The following is a 22,682-nucleotide window of genomic DNA, read 5'->3' as shown; positions in this document are numbered from 1 at the left end:
TTGTGTTGATATTATCTAAATAACCACTAGAGTGTTAGCTCCATGAGGGGAGGGATTTTTGTCTGTTTCATTCACTGCTGTATTCCCAAGGTTTAGAACAAAGGCCGGCACATATTTGGTGCTAGCTACAAGGCCAGCACTGTGCCAGATGCTGGTGGTATAGCAAAGAACGTGACAGGTGTGGTCCATGTGTTTATGTGCTTTTATTCTAGTGGTAGAGACAGATAGAAAATAAATTGACAAATAAATAAAATATTGCCAGAGGGGAAAATGTTATAGAAAAAGAAATACAAGGGGCTAAAATAGGGAACAATTTTTTTTGTTTGAGGAGGGAATGGCTTATAGGTTGGGGAAAGCCTCTCTGAGATGGTGACATTTGAGCTGCCTAAAAGATAAGAAGGATCTAACCATTTGAGGAATGGGAGAGAGAATATTTCAAGCAGGGAGTAGCAGGTGCAAAGGCCTGAGATAAGAAAGATAGGAAGGGAGTATCGAGGAACTGAGAGTCTATATATGGTAGCTTACTGGAGTATATTTACAGATGGGAAGAGTGGCATGAGATGAAGTTGAAGAGTGAAGTCCAGGACCAGATGTCACTGTTTCTTGCAGGCCTTGGCCAAGAGATTAAATTTTGCTTGCTAAGTGCTTTGGGAAGCCCCTGAGGAGTTCTAAGCAGAGAATACTGTAACCTGTTTTATATTAAGAAGATCACTTTTGCTTCTGTGTGGAGAATGGATTCAGAGAAGGGTTGGTGGGCAGGGGAAAGCATGAATGCCAGTTAGGAAGACTATTATTTTAATCCAAGTTAGAGACAGTGGACTAAGATGATGCCAGTGGGGATGGAGAGACGAAAATAAAAGAATAAATGAATTAAGAATTTGTTAGGTCCCTGTGTGCCCAGTCTTCTTGGTTTTTGAGAGGGATAAATGAGAAATACAAAATAGAACTTATTTTTAAGATGCTTATAAGTTATCTTGGGAGGTAAAACTTAAAAATGAAATGATGTATCAATAAAAGTGTAATAAAGTGATGCGCAATGGCTATCCTTGAAATGAATATTCAGAGAAGGGGGGAAATTAGTGTGTATTGCAGAATGTTTCATGTCCCTACAGGAAGTAGAATTAGAAAAGAAGTTTGACCAGAATTGAATTAAGAGAAAGAGGGATGACAAGCCTGGTGAAAGGAAACAGTATGAACAAAGGTAAATATAGGTGTATATATTGGGGAGCAGAAAGCATCTTATGTGTTGGGCTGTGTGTGTGTGTACAGTGAGCAGTTACAGTTTCAGAGAGTAAAAAGAAGATTCATCTGAGTCAGGAACTGCTTCTGTATTTTAATTTTTATTTTAAACTCCTTCATAATTGTATACCAGTGTCACAAATCTACCTGAATGGTATGTGGCTTATATGTACACTAGCATTTTGAATATTTCTATATCTGTACTTGATCACATTTGCATACTTAACTTTTTATTTCTCTTTTTTGTGGTAAGTTAGGTCATTAGACCACAATGATTTGAAGGGAGCTGACTTTCAATATAAATTTCTACAATATTTATTTTTCACTTGTTTAAAATAAGATAGGTGTCAGCTTCTGGGGTAAACTTTTTAAAAACTTAAAACAGCTACAAAAAGAGTAAGCCCAAAATGTTCCAAGTCATGAAAAGATAATAGTTTATTTTGAGGACATTAAAATAGGTTCTGTTAGTTTCTACTAACACAACATTGTAAAACAACTATACCCCAATTAAAAAATAAAATAAAATAAAATAGGTTCTGCTTTGAAAATAAGAGTTTTAGTATTTTGTGTATTCTAGGTTCCTTTTAGGCAGAACTTTATGTTTTTCAGCAAGCACTTCCTGCTGCATGCTGCTTTGTTCTGTCTCCAATTGTATGTTTATATGATTGTTTTGCATTCGGTTATCTCTGCAGAGAAAAATTCAATAACTCAAGGAATGCAGTAGTTATAAAAAATAATGACTAATCAGTTTTCTTAACTGTGTATGGACAATTAATGTGACAAGTTAGGTTACAGAGGTACATGCTGAGTCACAAATAGGGCTAAACTAAGAGTTTTTTTAGTTCTTTGTTTAATGTTTGAGCAACTAGAACGTTGTGAGTTAGCACATAGATTCTTTTTATACCTTTTCACTAAAGCTGAACACTGTAGAATGTTTTTGCTTTTTAAAGCAAAACAAAACTCTGTTGTAGAAAGCAAAAAAAACTCTCCAGGAATGGCACTTTTTGATTCACTCTAAGTCTCTATCCTTGGCATTTTATTCTGGGAATCATCTTTTAAAAACTTTCTCTGTACCTACTGTGTGATTCCTAACATATGCTAACACTGCCAGTTCTCTGGTTCCTCACTTTTTTGTTTGGATTGTCACTTAGTCCTCTTAGTTTTCTCACTTCTATTTTTACTCTCTTTCTCCAATATATCTTGCTGTCTAGTAGCATTCTAATACTATTTCTAAAGTACTGCTTTCATAACTCTCTGCTCATAAAGTAATATGGATGGCTCCTTGTTACCTTTCATTTCAAGTTCAAATTTGTCCTTTGTAGTCTTCTTTTTTTTTTTTTTTTGCGGTACGCGGGCCTCTCACTGTTGTGGCCTCTCCCGTTGCAGAGCACAGGCTCCGGATGCGCAGGCTCAGCGGCCATGGCTCACGGGCCCAGCCGCTCTGCGGCATGTGGGATCTTCCCGGACCGGGGCACGAAGCCGCATCCCCTGCATTGGCAGGCGGACTCTCAACCACTGCGCCACTAGGGAAGCCCGCCTCTGTAGTCTTCTTACTTAACCTTGCCATTCTGTCTGTGATCTAGATCCTGCAGTTCTTCTAATATTTCTTTTTTTCTAGTCTAGATAACCTTTCCTCATTTCTTACATGTTTAAGTCGTTTAACTCTTTAAAGGATCATCACAAAACCTTCCTTTCTGTGAAATAAACACAGTCAACATTGATCTATTAACTTAATGTCAGCGATGCAGACGTAGAGAACAGACGTGTGGACACAGGGAGGGAAGGGAAGGGTGGGATGAATTGGGAGATTAGATTTGACATAAATACACTACCATGTGTAAAATAGATAGCTAGTGGGAACCTGTGGTATAGCACAGGCAGATCAGCTGGGTGCTCTGTGATGACCTAGCTGGGTGGGATGGGGAATGGGAGGGAGGTCCAAGAGTGAGGGGATATATGTATACATATAGCTGATTCACTTCCTTGTACAGCAGAAATTAACAAAACATTGTAAAGCAATTATACTCCAATTAAAAAAAAACAAAAAGAAAGAAACTTTGGTTACAAGTAATAAAACTAGCTTAAGCTAGTTTAAGCTAATGTTAGCTGAAAAGGGGGAATTATGTTAAGGATGCAGAATTTCCTAGAATTCAAGGGCAGGAATATACAGGCAGGCCTCAGTAAAGACTTGTGGTAGTGACATTGCCTTCTTGGTTTCAGTCAAGGTTCTTATGAGATCTGATGATTCTTTCCCTGTTGTTTTGGTTTGTTTGGTTTTTTGTTTTTGTTTTATTTTATTTTGTTTTTGCTGTGCCATGCTGTCATTCCTTTAAAATAAATTAACCTGTTATCAGTAGTTTGAAGGATATCTATAAATTTGTCTATGTACAAACATGTACTCATAGGATCTTTGCTTCTGACATAAAAACAAGGCTCTTTCCTGCTAATTTAAAAATATATTACATGCCTTAGCCTGCAACTTCCTTTTTTGAAAACTAAAAAAATTTCACAATAAATATCTTTCCAAGGCAATTCAATACATATACCTCTTTCTTTATATTGTTTTCATGTGGATATTCCATAATTTACTTAATCATTTTCCTATTCGTGGACATTTAAGTGCTACTGATACATATCTCTATGTTGTGCTTTTATTTCTGTAGGATAGATTGTTAAAAGTAAGGTTTATGGAGGTATACTTAGAAAATGTGAAGGAAATTGCTTTTTTTTTTCAAGGAAAACATAAATTGCCAAAAGTGATTTAAGCAGTAGAAAACCCAAAGATCCCAGAAACCGTAGAAGAACTTACAAAGATTGTAAGTCTAAAATTTAAAGAGGTACCAGACCCATATGGTGTGTTGGTGCAGTCTGTGTAATTTTAAAGAGCAGGCAAGTCTCATGTTCAGTGAACTGTTCAAGAGCAGATTAAATGATGGAAGGTACCCCAGTTCATTTTACAAATTCTTCATAATACCAATACCAAAACTTAATGAGAACACTAGAAAAGAAAATAAGAATAAATACAATTTTGTCAGATCAAAGCCAGTACTTTATTAAAGAATTATATGCTTAACTACTGCAAAAACAGTTCAACATTATACTTGCTATTTATTTCTTTATATAGTGTATAGAAAAAAAAAGTCAAATTTAGATTGATGTTACAATTTTTATTCTTTCTTTTAACAATGTACCAAGATCAGGAATCGTATTATTAGTTGAATACTATTTGTTTTCTGTATAAAATACATACAACTTTTTATTTGTTTAACAGCAGTGCATACATAACTGCTATTCTGGTGGTGCCAACTCTCTTTTTACTTACTTTTTAAATAACCTCATGGCTTTCAAATTAATTGTTAAATTAAAAAATTTCTCTTCATAGCATGAATTTATGAGGTATAGTGACATCTAATAGCATAGTTCTTCATTCTCTGAGTATTATGTTTGCCATTAGCTTTGTAGCTGTTACAGTGTAATTGGGTACCTGTGTGTTGATAAGGGGAGGACAGCGTTGAATAATACCTATTTTGTTTTAATTTCTTGTCCACCTTTAGTGTCAACATTCTTCAATTTTGTACTGGTGTCAAGTTTACTATTTTGAGTTTGTTCAGGAAAAGCTTAGTTGGTTTACCACAAAGTCAGTTGCTTTGTTTGAGAATTACAAAAGTTTCATGGATTCATGCCACTTTTTTTGATAAAGCTTCATAATAGTGTGGTCTAGGGACAAAGAGATTGTCATTCTTGTTACATCCAAATGTAAGCTATTTGCTTGTGCTATGATAAGGAAGTATGCCAGTGTGGAGGTCATAGTAATCCAAGGATAACATTTTAAGAAACACTGACCTAAGGATAACCAGTAATCACTATAAACATTTTTTGTGTGTATGTTCTTGACTTCTTACTGAGAGTTTGTAGGGGACCATGTGTCTGTTTATCCATCTATTTTCTACCCATCTAATAGTTGAACAAATTAAATCCTAACATGTCTACTGTTTGAGTTCTGTTTTTTTCACTTAATGTGTCTTGGATCTCTTCTTGTTAATAAATGTGGGTTTACAATGTTGCTTTTAAAATTGAAGAATATTCCATTGAATAGAAATACCGTATTTATTGCTGGGCTTTTAGTTATTTTTAATTTTGTGATTTTGTAAACAGTGCTTCTGTGAACATCTGATTATTACCTTTAGGATAGATTTCTAGGAGTGAATTGGAAGTTAATGTACTTTCTCCCCCAGCATATATGTAGATGTAGATATGTTTATATTTATATTATTTTATAAAAATTATTATAATATTTATAATAAATACATATATTTTACAAACTGTTTTTTATGAAAGTTCTGTCAGCTTACATTCCCATCATTAGTATGTTGTAGTGCCTTTATTTCTAGAAAATGAAATTTTATAGGAAATCCATGCACAATGTTTATCGAACGAAAAATAAAATGATTTTTAGCATGGTAAAAAACAAAAAAGAAAATGAAATTTTAAAAAGAAAGCATGCAAAACAAGCCCACATTTTTATTGTTGGATTCAACAGACATAAACTTAACACTGTGAAAGTGCTGTTACAGTTTCTAAATGCTTACTCAGTTTCTGTACAAATCTTGTCATGGACTGGTGACAAATGGTTCATGGATCATCAGCAAACCACATTTTTAGTAGCCCTGTTTTAGCCTAGGAGCCAATTGGGGCATGGCATGGGGTTTGTGTCTCATATGTATATGGTCATTTAATCCTCTTCTTTTTGGTGTGGTACCCACTTTCTCAGCTGTGTCTGGTATCCTGTATTTCAAAGATTCTGTTTTACTTTCTGCAGAGAATAACCTCCAGACTTCTGCTGTGGTTGGGGAACAGCAGTAACCTAGCTTGATGGAGTGGGGAAGAGAATCTTAGCATCTAACCAAAACTCAAGCAGCTTTCTCCAAAATTCTCTCTTTTTTATCTTCCTCCTCCTTTCTTCTTCCCATTTCAGAGTGACTTGGTGCTGCCAGTTCCTAAGTCTTTTGAAGATTCAGAGTATAAAATGGGTTAGTTCTTAGTTTGCACTGTCTGCCTGGGATTGTTTTCTTGAGTCTGCAAGGTCATTTACTACTTATCTCCTTTCCAGTATCTAGAATTTTGTTGCTATTGTCACCTCTTCTGTTTCCCATCGTTAATTTTTCTGTAAGGGCTTCTTATATATTTGTCATTTTGCAGATGTTCCTATTCTCCAGTCTTTTCTGCTTTCTTAACTGTGTTTACAAAATATTTACATTTATTTCTCTTTTGTAGATGTTATTATTGACAGATATTTCTTTTATATCACATTATTTTTTTTAGTTCTTTTTTTTTCTGACTGAAATTTGGTTTTTGCTGAAGTATTAAAAATTTTCCTAGAAACAGTGCATATGTAGTATATTCTCTGAATCTTTGCATATCTAAAATTGTGTTTTTCCCTCCCATATGAGAGTTTTCCTGGGTATAGAATTAATTCTTGGGTTAATTATTTTCCCTCAGAACTCTATAAATGTTATTTCATTGTCTTCTAGTGTTTCGAATTGTGAGTAAAATGTCTGATTAATATTGATGTCTGATTAAAGTTGGTGCTGTGAATATCTTTTCAGGTAATTCCCATTCCACTCTTTTTTGGTAAAATTTCATTTTTATTTTTTAATTCAAACATTTTACTAGGATAAGTTTAGATAATGAGTTTTATATTTTCCCACTAATAATCTTGCCTGGCATTTTGGGGAGCCTTTGATTTTGAAAATTCAAGGCTTTAAAACAAAAAAAGCAACAACTCCATGTAATTTTTTTCTCCTGTTTTCAAAACCATTATTTCTCCCCCATCTACTTTGTTCTCCCTTTCATGGCAGTATGTGTTTTTTTTGTTTTTTGTTTTTTTTTTGCTGTGTGGGGGCCTCTCACTGTTGTGGCCTAGCCCGTTGCGGAGCACAGGCTCCGGACGCTCAGGCTCAGTGGCCATGGCTCACAAGCCCAGCCGCTCCGCGGCACGTGGGATCTTCCCGGATCGGGGCACGAACCCGTGTCCCCTGCATCGGCAGGCGGACTCTCAACCACTGCGCCACCAGGGAAGCCCGGCAGTATGTTTTATTTTTGTTTTTTGTTTTTCTCAGTATACTAGCTCAGGTCTTAGTGACATTGCCAGTCACTACTTGATTTTTTTTTTTTAAGCTTTCTCCGTTTTCCTCCAGTAACTTTCATTGTAGTTATTCGTTTTCACTGCTGGTTGAGAGAATGGGTGAGAGGTTTCTCTGAGTGTTCAGATTATTTTCCCTTTTTTGAGCTGCTGCATCCAGTGATGTTTCTGCCTGCTTATCTTTTTTGATGGCATTGGGAGTTGAGATGTATTGTTGGAGAATAAACCAAGATTTTCGTAGTTGGTTAGATGAAGTGGAGAAAGTTAATGTAATTTTCTTCTGACAGCTTAGAGTTAGTAATTTACTTACATTGAGAAAAGGCAGCACTCTTAAACAGAACAAGATGGCCATGGATTTAGGAAGATGTATCTTTGTTCAGAAATGATGTCTTCTTTACATCTCTCCTGACAGCTGGTGCTAGCAACCCCCAACTGTGTCTGGTCTCTGGACCCAGCTCAAAGCCCTGGATTCATTCTCTTCCCATACCTCAGCCTGAGCCTTCTGTCACCCCAAAGGGCTTCACACAAGCTTCCTCTCAAGCCCTCACTTCTCTCACAAGGTATGTTTAGGAGAGGGAGTGGGTGGACTTGTTACTTTTTTACTTAGGGCGTAATAGATAGATACTCATTGAATATTGGTTGAATGAACGTCTCCTAGTGTGCTTCCTCTTTAAAAGTGGTGCTTTAAAAGTGCTGCTTGATCAGCATTTGTTTTCACTCTTCTCTCTCTGGACCTTTTCTTTCCAAACACCTTGTGGCATAGCTGTGGAATGTGTTTTAGTTTCTTGCCATTTTGTAGGATTTGTTTTAATTATATTTTTTGGTTTGTGTTTCAGTTGGGAGAGGGAGAAAATCAAATGGCTTGAGTTGCTATCTTGATGCAGCAAACTCTCGGTTACTTTAAAGGGCCAGTCATACTTTAAACAAATAGTATTATTTTAAGGCTTGATGAGATGTTGTTCAAGTCTTATGAGATAATAATACATATATGTAAGGCAGTAATTTAAGTAGGAGATTTAAAATCAGTAATCCTTGTTGGTGGGGTGTAGAGATTGGTCTGTAGTGAAAATAGCATTAGCTAATAGGTTGGAAGATTAAAATTGTAATAAAATTTCTTTCCTTTTTTTTTTTTTAATGGAACACATTTTTTCCCCCCCATAGATGGCAACCGTAGTATAATTTGCTACCAGGTGTCATCTTTGATTGCTTCCACATAAAACAGGTTGAAAAAAATAAAACACATTCTCCAAACTTAAAATTTGAGGGCAAATAAACCCCAAAATACCTAAAATGCACAAACTCTCTTAAAGCTTCATTATATATGCCATACATTAAATATAAAAAATAATGACATTCAACATCAGTTAATTAGCAGTTATCAGACTTAAGTAAAAGCTAAGTGGATTTCTTAATGAGGTGGTCTCTTTTTTCAGCATTGTTTTTTTTTTTTTTTGCGGTACACGGGCCTCTCAGTGTTGTGGCCTCTCCGGTTGTGGACCACGGGCTCTGGACGTGCAGGCTCAGCGGCCATGGCTTACGGGCCCTGCCGCTTTGCGGCATGTGCGATCTTCCAGGACCGGGGCACGAACCCGTGTCCCCTGCATCGGCAGGCGGACTCTCAACCACTGCGCCACCAGGGAAGCCCTTCAGCATTGTTTTGTATGTGAGGAAGGGGCATGTACACTAATGGGTGAACTCTGTGGCGTCTGTTTTGGCTGCCATGCATCCTACTTAACTATTTTCTATTTTTTTGTATTAGAAGCTTAAGGTTGCTGGATGATCAACTCTGAATAAGCAGTATATTAACTTATTTGTCCTGCCTCTTCCTTTAGATTGCGAGTTGCAGTTAAGGGTAGGGACCATGTTTTTGCATCTCTCCATAGCACTCATCAAAATGCAACACATTCATAATAGGTATTTTTTTAGTAAGTATTAGTTGATGAAGTTATTTAAATCACACTGGTTGTCAAACTTTGGGATATGTGTTTTCTTCTAAGAAAAATTTTAAATTATATAGGTATTTTGAAATGAAGTTGATGATATTTAGAAATATTATCAAAATATGTAATTTTTTAGCATTATACATTTTTGGAAACATAATATTACTATAAGAAGCAATTTGCCTTTTGTAATGAAACCTATGATACAGACTTCTCTTGATTATATATAGAAATACAAAAGCTTGGGTATGGATAGTCTGGAGTGACCACAATATGGTATCCAAATGTGGAAGAATCATTACTTAATGTGCTTTAAAAGTTTCACATATTTGAGCCCCACCCTCAGATTCTGGTATGGTGTAAACTCCATAGATGACCATGATGCTTGTCACTCACTGTTGAGAATGTGTTACTCTGTAGAGAATCTTCTCAGTTGGTGTGAAGTATCCACCAGGTATCATTGAACTTTTTCCAGCCATTTATTATTATTCTTACTTTTGAAGAAAAAGTCTTTACATTTAGCTTTAAATAATATAGTAAAAAATTTAATATTTTTTTTACTGTATTAGGCATGGTATGTAAAAAAATTTTTTGTCAGTAAACTCATACCCTTCTAATGAATTTATTTTCAAGTCAGCATATATATATTTGAAAAATATTGAAGGTGTTTTTTAGACCCAACCAAAAGTTTTAAGTTTGAGAAATATTCAAAGGGCCTCTTAGTAGTAATGTAAAGTAATTTAACTTTTAATTTTATTCTCTCAGAAGGGATTTTTAAAACAGTGAAGTTCCTAGTTACTTAGATTAATTGAAGTTTAGAGGTGAGACCTTTGGATAGACATGGATGAAGCTTAATGTGATTTATACTTTATTTTTTTAGCTTACCTAATTATATCTATTACTCATATACATATTTAAGACCATGAAAGTAAGAAAATGTAGTACTGCTTGATATATTTGCTACTGAACCTTCAGTAGTCAGATTCCATTCTCAGCAATATATTGTCACATCCTTTTTTTTTTTTTTTGGCCCTGCTGTGTGGCATGTAGGATCCTAGTTCCCCAACTAGGGATCAGACCCGCACCCCCTGCAGTGGAAGCATGGAGTCTTAACCACTGGACAGCCAGGGAAGTCCCTGTCACATCTTTTTAACTCTACTGTTTTCTGTTCCTCTGCACCTTGAATCATAATGTCTCATACATGGTGATCACATACAGTAATGGTGGTAGCTACAGTTTATATAGTACTTTACAGAATTCTGTTACTTATGTGTCCTCATTTAATCTTTACAACAACCCTGTGAAAGGGGTAGGGGAAATACTAATTTTTTTTTTTCATTTTATAGATGAAGAAACTAAAACACAGAGATTGAAACTTGTCTAGAGTAACACAAACCAGTAAGTGTTTGAATTAATGGAGGCAGCTAGTAATGGGTACATTCTAATCTGCCAAGGGCTTGCCTTGCTGCCACCTGACTTAGTTCTAGGGACAAAAAAAGCCAAAATGGTAGGGAATCAGAGGTAGTAGCTAGACTTAGGAGTACCCCAGGGAAATGTGTTACTCCTTTTAATTTCTTCTTTTTTTACCAGTTATTAATGCTAACTTGAGACAGCAGGCAATGTCTTTTTGTTATTGTTGTTTAGGTGAATGAAACTTTTATTTTAAACGTAAATTATCCCTGAGGCACTAGGGAAGTAGAAAATCTGCAGAGAAGTCTGTTGAAATTCTCACAAGGTAATAGCTATAGGGTCAACTAAGTAATTGAGAAAGTTAATGGTATATATGTACAATTGGAACCATGTGTGTCAGTGGAACTTAAGTTTATAGGGCTCTCTTGTTGAGATTTTTAAAATCCTGTTTAAAAACTGTAGTATCAACTTTATATAAAATCTTAGAGCTTAAAGGTGCATATCCAATTGTGGTTTTCTTTAGATGAGGAAACTGAGGTGCAGAGAAGTCAAACCTTACCCAGTGTTACAGAGCAGAGCTGGAAGTAAAGCTTGTATTTCCTGAGATCCAGATTAGTGTCATTTCTACTTCAGACTATTACTTCTTGGTAAGCTGTTCTTAAAATACTAAATAGGTCTTTTCTGTCTTTTGTTTGATCAACATTCTTGCTTTGTGCCAAAATAAACTTAAAATATGAATTTTACTGATACTTCTGTGATGAAAATTTCAGTTCTTTGTTTGATTTTAGGTGAGTTAATGTGGGAAAAGTCCTGGTATTTTGAAGATGTCTCGGCACAGTATTGTTTCCTGTTCAAATTACAAGTAACTTCAAGAGTTTGCAGGAAAAAAAGAAATTGGGATATTTTTGGTTAAATCATGCCATCTGAACAGAAACATTTATTTTTTGATGAAAAACAGAATACTTTAAAAAGAGATTATGATGTGAAAAATGAGAGAGTTGATACTATCAGATCAGTACTTAAACCAAAAATTTCAGAAAGTAGTTTTCATTATGAACTAAAAAATGTGAAAATTGTTTTGCCGAAGATAAATATTCCAAATGAGGTCCTATTGAAACATGAAGTTGACAAATACAGAAAATTATTTCAGCATAAACCACAGACTGCAAGAAAATCTATCGGTATAAAGACTGTAAGCTGTGTAGAGGAGTGTATGTTACTCCATAAGTCTGAGAGAGTTGAAGAAGAAGGTACAAAAATGTCTGCAAAAATACTCAACTTCAACTGTTTGAAGTGCCGAGATAGTACTCGGTATAGCCCAAATGATTTGCAGAAACACTTCCAAATGTGGCACCGTGGTGAATTACCTTCATATCCTTGTGAAATGTGCAGTTTTTCAGCAAACGACTTCCAGGTATTCAAACAACATAGACGAACCCATAGAATTACTTTAGTAAAATGTGACATTTGTAACAATGAGAATTTATATACTTTATTAGACTTGACAAAGCATTTTTCATCCACACATTGTGTAAATGGTAATTTTCAATGTGAAAAGTGTGAATTCTCCACCCAGGATGTTGGCACATTTGTTCAGCACATACATAGACATGACGAAATCCTTTATAGATGTGGTAAATGCCATTATATATGTTTAACCAAAGGAGAGCTTCAGAAGCACCTTCATATTCATTCTGGTACGTTTCCCTTCACTTGTCAATATTGTAGCTATGGTGCTACCAGGAGAGAGCACCTTGTAAGACATGTTATAACTTTGCACAAAGAACATTTATATGCGAAAGAAAAACTGGAAAAAGACAAATATGAAAAAAGGATGGCAAAGACTTCAGCAGGACTTAAACTAATATTGAAAAGATATAAAATAGGTGCATCAAGGAAGACATTCTGGAAACGTAAGAAAATCAACAATGGAAGTGACAGAAGTATAGAAAGAAACACTCAAGTGCTTAAAAAAGTGAACAAAACACAGGCTAAATCTGAAGACCAGAGCCATCTTGTTCAGGAACATATAAATGAAGAAAAGGATGAAAGACTATACTGTGAGAATAATGATAAACCTGCTGAGTCAGAGTCAGAAAAGCCAACTCTTCTGTCCACTGGGCAATGTAACGGAGCTGAAGAGGGATCAAATTCTACTTCAGGTTTCTTGAAGACTGCTGTACAAGGACCTACAGTGTTAATGGTAAAAAATAATAGAATAACAATTCCTGCTAACTACAGTGCTAAGTTTATGGGCTTTAAGATGGTGGATGGAAAACAACATATTGTAATAAAACTGTTGCCTACCAGTAAACAGAATTTATATTCACCAGGCTCACAGTCAGGTGCTGTAAGGGACAATACTGCAATTTTGCAACCCCAGACTTTGGACACTACTGCATTTTTAACAGGAGTAACAACTGAGTTAAATGACACAGTTTACATGAAAGCAGCTACTCCATTTTCATCTTCATCTCCTATACTTTCAGGGAAGGTAACTTCAGAAAAAGAAATGGCTTTGCTATCTCAAACAAGTAATATGCTTCCAACAATGGATGATGGAAAAAGTGTTTCTCCTTTGCCAGTAACATCAGAATTGAGCACAGCATCGGTGAATTTGACCACAAAAGTAGAAACGAGAGAGAATGTTGACTTATGGGGAAGTCATATTACTCAGTGTCACCCTGAGGTATCAGGTAGTGCCATTAAAAGTCAAGATAAAGTCACCTGTACTACCAAACCAAACTCATACAACAGTGGAGATATGCATAACTATTGCATTAATTATGTCAACTCTGAGTTACCTGTTGACTCTTCCAACCAAGGATCATTACCTTTTCATAATTACTCAAAAGTGAATAATTCTAATAAACGTCATAGGTTTTCAGGGACAGCAGTGTGTGAAAACCCTCAAAGAGAATCTTCATCAAGCAAGACAGCAGTTCAACAGCCAATAAGTGAGTCAGTTTTATCACTAGTGAGGAAGGAGAGCTCAAACCCAGATAGCCTGTTAGCATCTATTAGTCGTTTAAATACTAAAGATGGAACTTCAAAAGCACAAGCTGAAATTGAAGAACAGTGTGTTTTAGAAAAAGGACAAAACATTGATGGGCAGAACCTATACACTAATGAAAATCAGAATTTAGAGAGCATGACTGAAAAGCCTAAATGGGATGACGTTTCTAGTGTTGAATCACCTATGATGCCTAGAATTACATCTGTTTTCTCTCTCCAGAGCCAACAGGCGTCAGAACTTTTGCCACCTGAAATAAACCAGTTACTTCAAGATGTATTAAAAGCAAAACCTGATGTAAAACAAGACTCTAGTAACACTCCAGATAAAGACCTGCCGCTTCATTGTGACCAGTCATTTCAGAAACATGAGGGAGAAGACAAAATAGTTGAATCTTCAAAAGACTTGAAAGTACAAGGCTTCTTTCCAATTCCATCTGGTAATATGGGGATTAATGTGGCTACAAATTATCTGAATTTAAAATTTAGTGGAAAAGAAAAACAAATGTTGTCAATGTCACAAGATGTGAGAGATTCAGAGAAGACTCCTAGAATTTCTGGTTTTGGCACATTACTTAAGACTCAGTCAGATGCAATAATTACACAGCAGCTTGTAAAAGACAAACTACGAGCCACTACGCAAAATGTAGGTTCTTTGTATGTGCAGAGTCCACTTGTAAATTCAGAACCAAAAAAGGCTATCTTTGTTCAGACTCCAAAAGGCTTTTTTGTACCATTGCACGTTGCTAACAAGCCTACATTACATGTTTCAGGAAGACCACTTCCATTGGTTAATACACAAGGTGTCCCTGCCTCTCTCCTTTTAAACAAGAAACCTGGGATGATTTTAACATTTAATAATGGGAAACTTGAAGGTGTTTCTGCTGTCAAAACTGAGAATGCTCAAGCTTGTGGAACTACAAGTAAGGAGCCTTGCAGAACACCTTTTTTAAAAGTAGAACCAAACAGTAATTGTCTAACCCCTGCACTTTGTTCCAGCATTGGCAGCTGTTTGAGCATGAAAAGTAGCTCAGAAAATACTTTGTCATTAAAAGGCCCTTACATTATTAAAACGCCAGCAAGTTCTTCAGTGAAAGGTGTTCCTGCTCCTAATACAGTATCTGAGCATCAGGGCACTAAGTTGAATATCTCAGATTCAGTAAAACAGCAGAACAAGATTTTTCCAAAACCACCTCTTTACACTCTTTTGCCTGATGGCAAACAAGCTGTTTTTTTAAAGTGTGTGATGCCAAATAAGACTGAGCTGCTTAAGTCTAAATTAGTCCAGAATAGTACTTATTATAAAAATATACAGCCAAAGAAACCTGAAGGAACACCACAAAAAATATTGCTGAAAATTTTTAACCCTGTTTTAAATGTGACTGCTGCTAATAATCTGTCAGTAAGCAACTCTGCGTCCTCATTGCAGAAAGACAATATACCATCTAATCAGACTATAGGAGGAGAGCAGAAAGAGCCAGAATCTTCTAGAGATGCCTTACCCTTATTACTAGATGATATGATGCCAGCAAATGAAATTGTGATAACTTCTACTGCAACATGCCCAGAATCTTCCGAGGAACCAATAGGTATCACTGACCATTCAGAGGCCAGGGTATTACGGTGTAAAACAAATTGTAGAATTGAGAGAAACTTCAGTAAGAAAAAGACTTCGAAAAAGAAATGTTCAAGAATAAAAACTCATGAAAGAAGTAAAGATTCTGAAACTTCCTTTGTATCTAGAAACAGAAACTGTAAACGCAAGTGTAGGGATAGTTACCAAGAACCTCCAAGAAAAAAAGCATTACACAGAAAGTGTAAAGAAAAAGCAAAGCCTGAAGATGTCCATGAATCATTCGGATTCAGCAGACCTAGGCTTTCAAAAGATTCAGTCAGAACTTTGCGGCTTTTCCCCTTCAGTTCCAAACAGCTTGTGAAATGTCCTAGGAGAAACCAACCAGTTGTAGTTTTGAATCATCCTGATGCAGATGCCCCAGAAGTAGCAAATGTAATGAAAACTATTGCTAAATTTAATGGACGTGTACTTAAGGTTTCATTGTCAAAAAGAACTATCAGTGCGTTACTGAAACCAGTTTGTTATAACCCTTCTAAAACAACTTACGATGATTTTCCCAAGAGGCACAAAACATTTAAACCTGTTAGTTCTGTGAAAGAAAGATTTGTGCTAAAATTAACTCTCAAAAAGACAAGCAAAAACAATTACCAGATTGTGAAAACTACCTCTGAAAATGTTCTGAAGGCTAAATTTAACTGTTGGTTTTGTGGTAGAGTATTTGACAATCAGGATGCTTGGGCTGGTCATGGTCAGAGACATTTAATGGAAGCTACTCGTGATTGGAACATGTTAGAATAATTTACTGTAATTACCAAGGAAAAGAAAAGTAAAATCACCTTAGAAGAAAATAGTGGGTTGAATTACTAATGCAGACATTTTTTACTTCAATATAGTACCTGAAGTTAAACATTTAAAAGTTGACTATATTTCCATGGAAGAACAAAAGTTTTAGTGTGATATTTGAAAATGCTGTCAGTGCACATGTAAGTTTTGAAAGAAACTAATCAGCACAGATATACCTTGATTTAATTTTTTAAAATGTGTTCTCGGGAAGTTAGGGCTAAAAATTTTGATAAAACAGTTTTCCGAGTTTAGTGACTCTTAGTAGAGAGTAACAGGTGACAGCCCCATTCCCTCTCTTCTTCCACCAGCCTTATGATTCTGATAACTGTAGCTCCCCTGAAGAGGTTGAGAGTTCTTTCATTATGGAACTGAAGGAGTTTCTCATCATTTGTGAAGATACTCTAAGAGAACTTGGGTAAAGAACTTACTCTACATCTGCAAAATGTAGTTCTTTTGAAGGTAGTTAAGCTCCTTTGAAGGTACATTTAACTCACTACAGTTACACCTCATATGATGGTTGATAAGAGTTTTTGACAAGCAGATCTTTTTTCCTTGTAAGCTGTGTTACATGTCATTGATTGGAACACCCTTCCAAGGTGATTTTCTTTTTCTAAATGGCTCTCAAGCGTTGCAGTAGATGGGCAATCTCGAGAGAAGAATTAAACTCTTTGTCTAGTTTGAAGTTCATTTAAAGAACTTGAACATTTTTTTGAATTTGGTTATATTCCCCAGTGATTCCCTTCCACAGAACTATGTTTATTTGATTTAAATTGTTTGTCCCCTCATAAACCAAGTGGCCAATTTTTTTCTTGGTTGCCATCCCTTTAAAAAGAGTGAAACATAGAAGCACTTCCAAGGGAATGGCTTTTCTTGAAAATTAAAAATTATTCCTCAGAAACAATATTTTGAAGTAAGATTAGCAAAGCAAATCATAATTTTGTGTTTATTATTAGTGTCTGAACATGTCCACATTGGGACAAACCATTTTTGTTAGCAACTTCTCAGTATGACTGACAACCCAAAGCAGATTACTGATTGTTTGCAGTTGGAAATTGAAGAAGCATTAATAGTGGACTCAGTGACAGTGCATAACACTTCAGGACAGATTCCGAAGGGATATGCCCAACAGGTAGAGTTTTAAAATGAATATTTTCGTGACAACAGAATCATCAATTTAAACTTCCCACTTTGTAAGTTTGAATCAAATTTTGTTGGACCATTGGACAATGGAGTTCTTGTATTAAAAAATTACATACTATATAATTTTTGTTACATTGTTACTACTAGTGTTATGACATTTTCATTGATTGAAAACTTCAGGGCTCCTTTTCTGTATATAACAAAGAATTTAAAACCTGTACATATTTTTGTACCTTTCAGTTATGTAAATTTTGCACAGAAAGTTTTTGACATAAAAAGTTTATTTTCTTTCAATTTAGTTCTGTGCATGCACTAATAAAACTTGTCGTTTAATTTAAAAGGAATATGTAAGACTTTACCCATGTTATTTTTTTGGTTTTCATTTCAGATGTACAATTTCTTTTTTTTGATAAATTCAGTTTTCAGGGATTGAACACTATTGTTAGCAAGTGCCTAAAAGATGTGAAACAGTTTACATACGTCAACTGTAACATTAGGTCCCAAATGGGCCCACTCCCCCAATAATTTTATTTTAAAGAAAGCCATACATAGATGCTTCAAGCTATCTTGCTATGCACATTATACATGTACTGTTTTTGTGCAGTTTGTCTACTTTCTTAGAAGTGAAGTATTTTTTGTATAAAACCTGTTACAATTGTGTTTCTTAAATTGAGCCTAAGAACGGAATTGATTGGAAATATACGGTATATATTAATAATGTATATGGTGTTTAAAGAATGGTAAGCATTGTTAAAATCTGTAACGAATGTCTTCTTCAATTAAATTTATCTTAAGTTTGTGTTTACATAATTTTTTTTACTATGATGAAGTCAAATGGGAATTTTATTCTAGTGGGAAATACTTAGTTTTCAAAGCTTTTTTTTTTTTTTTTTAATGCTAGTGAATGCAAAATGAAGTTTGGGATTTTATTCCCCAGAAATTATAGGTGAAATTTTGAGATTTTGTTTGAGAAGGGTAACATATATTATAATTTAACTATGCTGGTAAGAAAAGCCACAGAGAGGCTTATGTTCTTCAGTACCCTAATGGCAGTAAAACTGAAATGTTGCTCTGTTATGGTTAGATCTATTATGATGCATCACCTTCTGTGAATAGAGGAGAGAGAAGGAACTGTCTTGCCAATGTTTGCAGCACTATAAAAATACATTTCAGAATAGCCATACCAGTAAAAAAAAAAAAATCTAATGTCAAGATACATACTTTTTGCCTTAAGGTTTTAAAAGCTATTTTAAAAAGCTTCATGCCCCAGATACTCTAGTTGATACCTTTTATGAGTTTTTTTGTTTTGTTTTGTTTTTTAAACTAGGTTATTCTGAAGGAGGAAAGCCTGCTTGGAGCCTCTTTATTGCCAGAGCAGAAAGTCTGAAAATAAAACCCTCTATCCTTTCTTTCCTTCTGGCTGAAAGTTAGCTAAAGATGGCTTTCCAAAATATGATATTCATTAGTTTGAAGTTCTTATTACAACTGGAAGAGTTAGTGTTATTTTTGCAATCCAACTTCTGGGTCAGGAGATTTTCATTTTTTCCTATTTGTTCTTCTGCATTGAAATGGGCCTCACTATTTGTCATTCACTTAAAATAATAGTTCAACTTTTACAGTTTGAAATATAATTTCAATACTAAGCATTCAGCACAGATTGAATTCTAATAGTTTTTTATAAAAATTTTTGTTTTCATTAAGGAGTCAGGTATTTCAGTAAAGGGTCAGACAAATAACTTAGGCTTTGTAGGCCATTAGTCTCTGTTGTTAACTACTTTGTCATAATGCAGAAGCAGCCATAGATGACACATGAATGAGTTTGCCTGTATTTTAATAAAACTTTGTTTAAAAAAAACCTGTCAGTGGGCCAAATTTGGCCCATCAAATGGTTTACCAACCCTTGCTTTCTCTCAAAGATCGGTTTTTAGATTGAGATTTTTATTCAAAACAGAAGTTTGATATAGTTTTTTTTTGTGATATACACCAGCTATATAAAAGTTACAAGTATAAAAACTAAAATGTATGTATATACAGTTAACCAAGGTAGATGTATTTGTTTGAAAGTGAAGTGAATGTAAAGGTAATGAAAATAATTAGTGGGTGAAGTAGATAGGTCTTTTGTGTGCTAAGGGTAATGCAATTTATGGAGAGATTAAAAATGAGATCAGTTGCTGTGAGAATTTATGTCCAGGTTAGATGAGAAATAGATACTAGTTCTTTTAGTGACTTGAAATCACTGGTGAGAAAAAGTAATAGGAATTCTTTAGGATGGGGGGAAATGGAGGTTAGCTGAAAACAGAATGTTGTATTAATTCCATGCAACTCACTTCAGATTTTTTCTTTTTAGTAAGATTCCTTTTCACCATTGACATCTGCTTACTTAGGATATGTCCCATTTGTGTTGAGGTGTTGGCTCTGTTCCTTGTCACAGCAATTTGTTACGATCTTTGTTTTCAGCAAAGTGCCTTGGGGATCTCACCTGGTAAAACTTGCTGGGGGATGTTAGTTAAGAGTGCAGTATTTGCAAAAGAATTTCCCTATAATGGAGAGCTGAAATAGGATCAGCTTTGTTGATTTGGGTATTCATTGCTTTAAGTATGCTTCCTTTAATAACTAGACAAGAAGTAGCCAATATCTTGGAAGAGGTGTTTGATAATCTTATTTGAATTATTTTTTGACTATTTCTCTGTCTAAAATGACTTCTGTTAATAAATGCCCCAAGTTTAAGAATCTTTTTTCTTTAAAAAGTGAACATCATAAATTATTATAGTGTAAACTTGAGTAATGTAGGAGGAATGTTAATGTACATCAATTTTGAAAATCATGATTTTAGTCAATGCCAAGAATGTACTTATAAAAAATATTAATGCCTAGTAGAAACATTTTTAATATGTTAAAAGAAGAATTCTTCCTTAGTAATTTAGAGTCCTTCAACCAAAAGTGAAGGTTATATTCAGGCTGCAACTCAAATTGCCTCTTTCAATTAAGTAGTGAAACATAGGTGCCTACTGTCATCAATTATTTCATAACTTATTGCTATGTTATTGTAGGAAAGCAAAATGAAAACTTGGAGAGAGACCAAAATACTATTTGCAAATGACTTTATTTCAGTATTTTGAAAATCCAAGAGAGTACGTTGAGAAATAGTTTTCTGAACACTTAAGAGTAATCATTTGGGAGGCAATAAAAGAAGACCCATTTATAATAAGAGCCACAAAGTAAAAATTGTGTGAAGCTTCCAAAAGAAAAACCACAGAACCTAACTGGGAGAAATACAGTGTTTCTGGGTGTAAGGTTAAATATACTGCTGTTCAGAAGATCTCATTTTCCATTCTTGTGCCCCACAGAAGGCTTGTATTGAATAAGGTGGTGGCGGCTGGGTAGTGGTGCCCATTGCCCCATTCCTAATTCATGCAGTATAAAAATCAGGACAGGGCAGCTACAGAACTGTGCAGTCCCCCTTTCCCTCACAGCTCTGTTATAAGCGACTTAACCTGCTCTGGTTGGATTGGCAGTCATGTGGCAGCATACATCTCTCCCAGCTTTCTTGGGGCAGGAGAGCTATTGTGTGTACATTCAGCAGCTGGTGAACCTTGGCACATTCTAGTCTCCTCCTATGCCTTCCCCAGCCACCAGCACAGGTGTTCCACAGGGAGTATTCAGGGAGCATTCAATGTAGACCCAGTTTCTCAACATTCCCCCACCCCACAACCTGCTCCATAGCACAGAGGCACAGGGGTCCTGTTCAGGGGAGGGTTGGAGTGAGCTTCAAAGATTTGGTAAACAGGCTGTCTGGGGCCTGACTTTATCTGGATCAGACTGGAGCAATTTATACCCTATAGTATTGTTGAAAACAGTAGAGCAATCATCTAGCAGTTACTGAAGGCTAACAGTTGCTGGTGATACCACTAGATATCACTGAGAAGCTTAAAGATGAGAGAGAGAGAGAGAGAGAAAGTCTGAATAAAACTGCAGACGTCCTTTGTAATCAGAAAGAATGTGTGCATGCTCAAGGCTGCAACTGCATAGGAGCAACACTTGCTGAATGTAGGGCAAATCTTGTAAACTCCCTAAACAGTGAAAGCAGCCTCCAAGTCACAGATCCAATGGTAAAGGGTGTAAATCTCTTACTGATTCAGGGGGCTTAAGCACAACCTTTGATCAATCTGGCTGGTTGCTAGGTGGTGTTGACTTGAAAGCAACCCCTAGGAAGTCAGGCTTAAAGATAAAAATGAGGGGGAAACAAGTTGAGCAGTGACAACAGAGGGTGCATACTGTGAGGGGAAAAAGACTTGGTGAATTAGTTTAGCCAAATTACTAAAAACAAGTCCAGAGTGGGCGAGGAGTATGCAGAGATCCTACAATATGTTACCTAAAATGTCCAGCTTTCAATATAAAATTAGACATTCAAAGAAACAGCAAAGTGCGACATATGAGGGAAAAAGGCAATAGAAACTTCCTTTGAGGGGTACCAGATGTAGGATAAATGTTAAGCAGCTATTATAAATAGGTTCAAAGACCTAAAGGAAACCAGATTTAAAGAATTAAAGTATACTGACAATGTCTCATCAAATGGAAAATATTAAGAGAGAAATTACAAAAAAAGAATGAAATGAAAATTCTTGAGTTGAAAAATACAATAACCAAGGTGAAAAATTTACTAGAGAGGCTCAACAGTAGATTTGAACTGGCAGAAGAATCAGCAAACCTGAAGATAGATAGAAATTGTGAAATAAGAAGTACAGACAGAAAATAAAAATGAAGAAAAACAGTCTTCCTCACACCACATACACAAAAATTAACTCAAAAGGGAGTATAAACCTAAATGTAAGAAAAAACTATAAATCTTGTAGTAGAAAATACAGAAGTAAATATTTATGACCCTTGTTTAGTCAAAGCCTTATTAGACTTCTTCTTTGGTGTCATCACCAAAATCACAAATGAAAAAATAAGAGACAAAAGATATATCGAGTTTTTATTAGAAGAAGACATTGTAAAGCTGATCTATTTCACCTAGTTTGGATTAATACCAATTTAATTTCAATAATAAAAACTTTGCTCTGTAGCTTCATCTCTCCACCTCCCCCCATGCTGTTATTGTCACAGATTATATAGCTTTATAAATTGTGTGCCCATCAATGTAGATTTATAATTATTGCTTTATGCATTTTTCTTTTAAATGAGAGGGAGGAAAAGTTACAAGTAAAATGTATGTATTTTTTGTCTTTTATATTTACCTATGCTGGTATTTGTATTTACATTTATCAGTTGTGTATTTCTTTGTGTGGAATTGCATTACTATGTAGTGTCCTTTAAACCTGAAGAACTTTTTTTGTAGAACAGTTCTGCTAGCAATGTTTATCTGAAAATGTGTTAATTT

General features: G+C 35.3%; 1 protein-coding gene across 15 annotated transcripts in view; it reads left to right on the top strand.

Annotated features, from left to right (window-relative positions):
* Positions 1-22,682, top strand: part of ZNF518A (zinc finger protein 518A) — an 83,775-nt gene that overhangs the window by 36,215 nt on the left and 24,878 nt on the right. For 8 of the 15 annotated variants that reach the window (XM_079899261.1, XM_079899260.1, XM_079899263.1 and 5 more), the window contains 4 exons: positions 7,794-7,941; positions 10,668-10,719; positions 11,255-11,378; positions 11,520-20,908. In XM_079899261.1, coding sequence (XP_079755387.1) covers positions 11,648-16,117 — 4,470 coding nt within the window. In that variant the 5' untranslated portion in view covers positions 7,794-7,941; positions 10,668-10,719; positions 11,255-11,378; positions 11,520-11,647 and the 3' untranslated portion in view covers positions 16,118-20,908. Of the gene's footprint in view, positions 1-1,112; positions 1,202-7,793; positions 7,942-10,667; positions 10,720-11,254; positions 11,379-11,501; positions 20,909-22,682 lie in introns of those variants that run through there. The other 7 variants (XM_079899252.1, XM_079899257.1, XM_079899251.1 and 4 more) reach the window with 5 other exon arrangements.

This window comes from Stenella coeruleoalba (genome assembly GCF_951394435.1).
Source record: "Stenella coeruleoalba genome assembly, chromosome: 16".
In the NCBI taxonomy this organism is placed as follows: Eukaryota; Metazoa; Chordata; class Mammalia; order Artiodactyla; family Delphinidae; genus Stenella; species Stenella coeruleoalba.
Note: the sequence above shows the minus strand (reverse complement) of the source record. Positions and strands in the feature narration are given on the sequence as shown.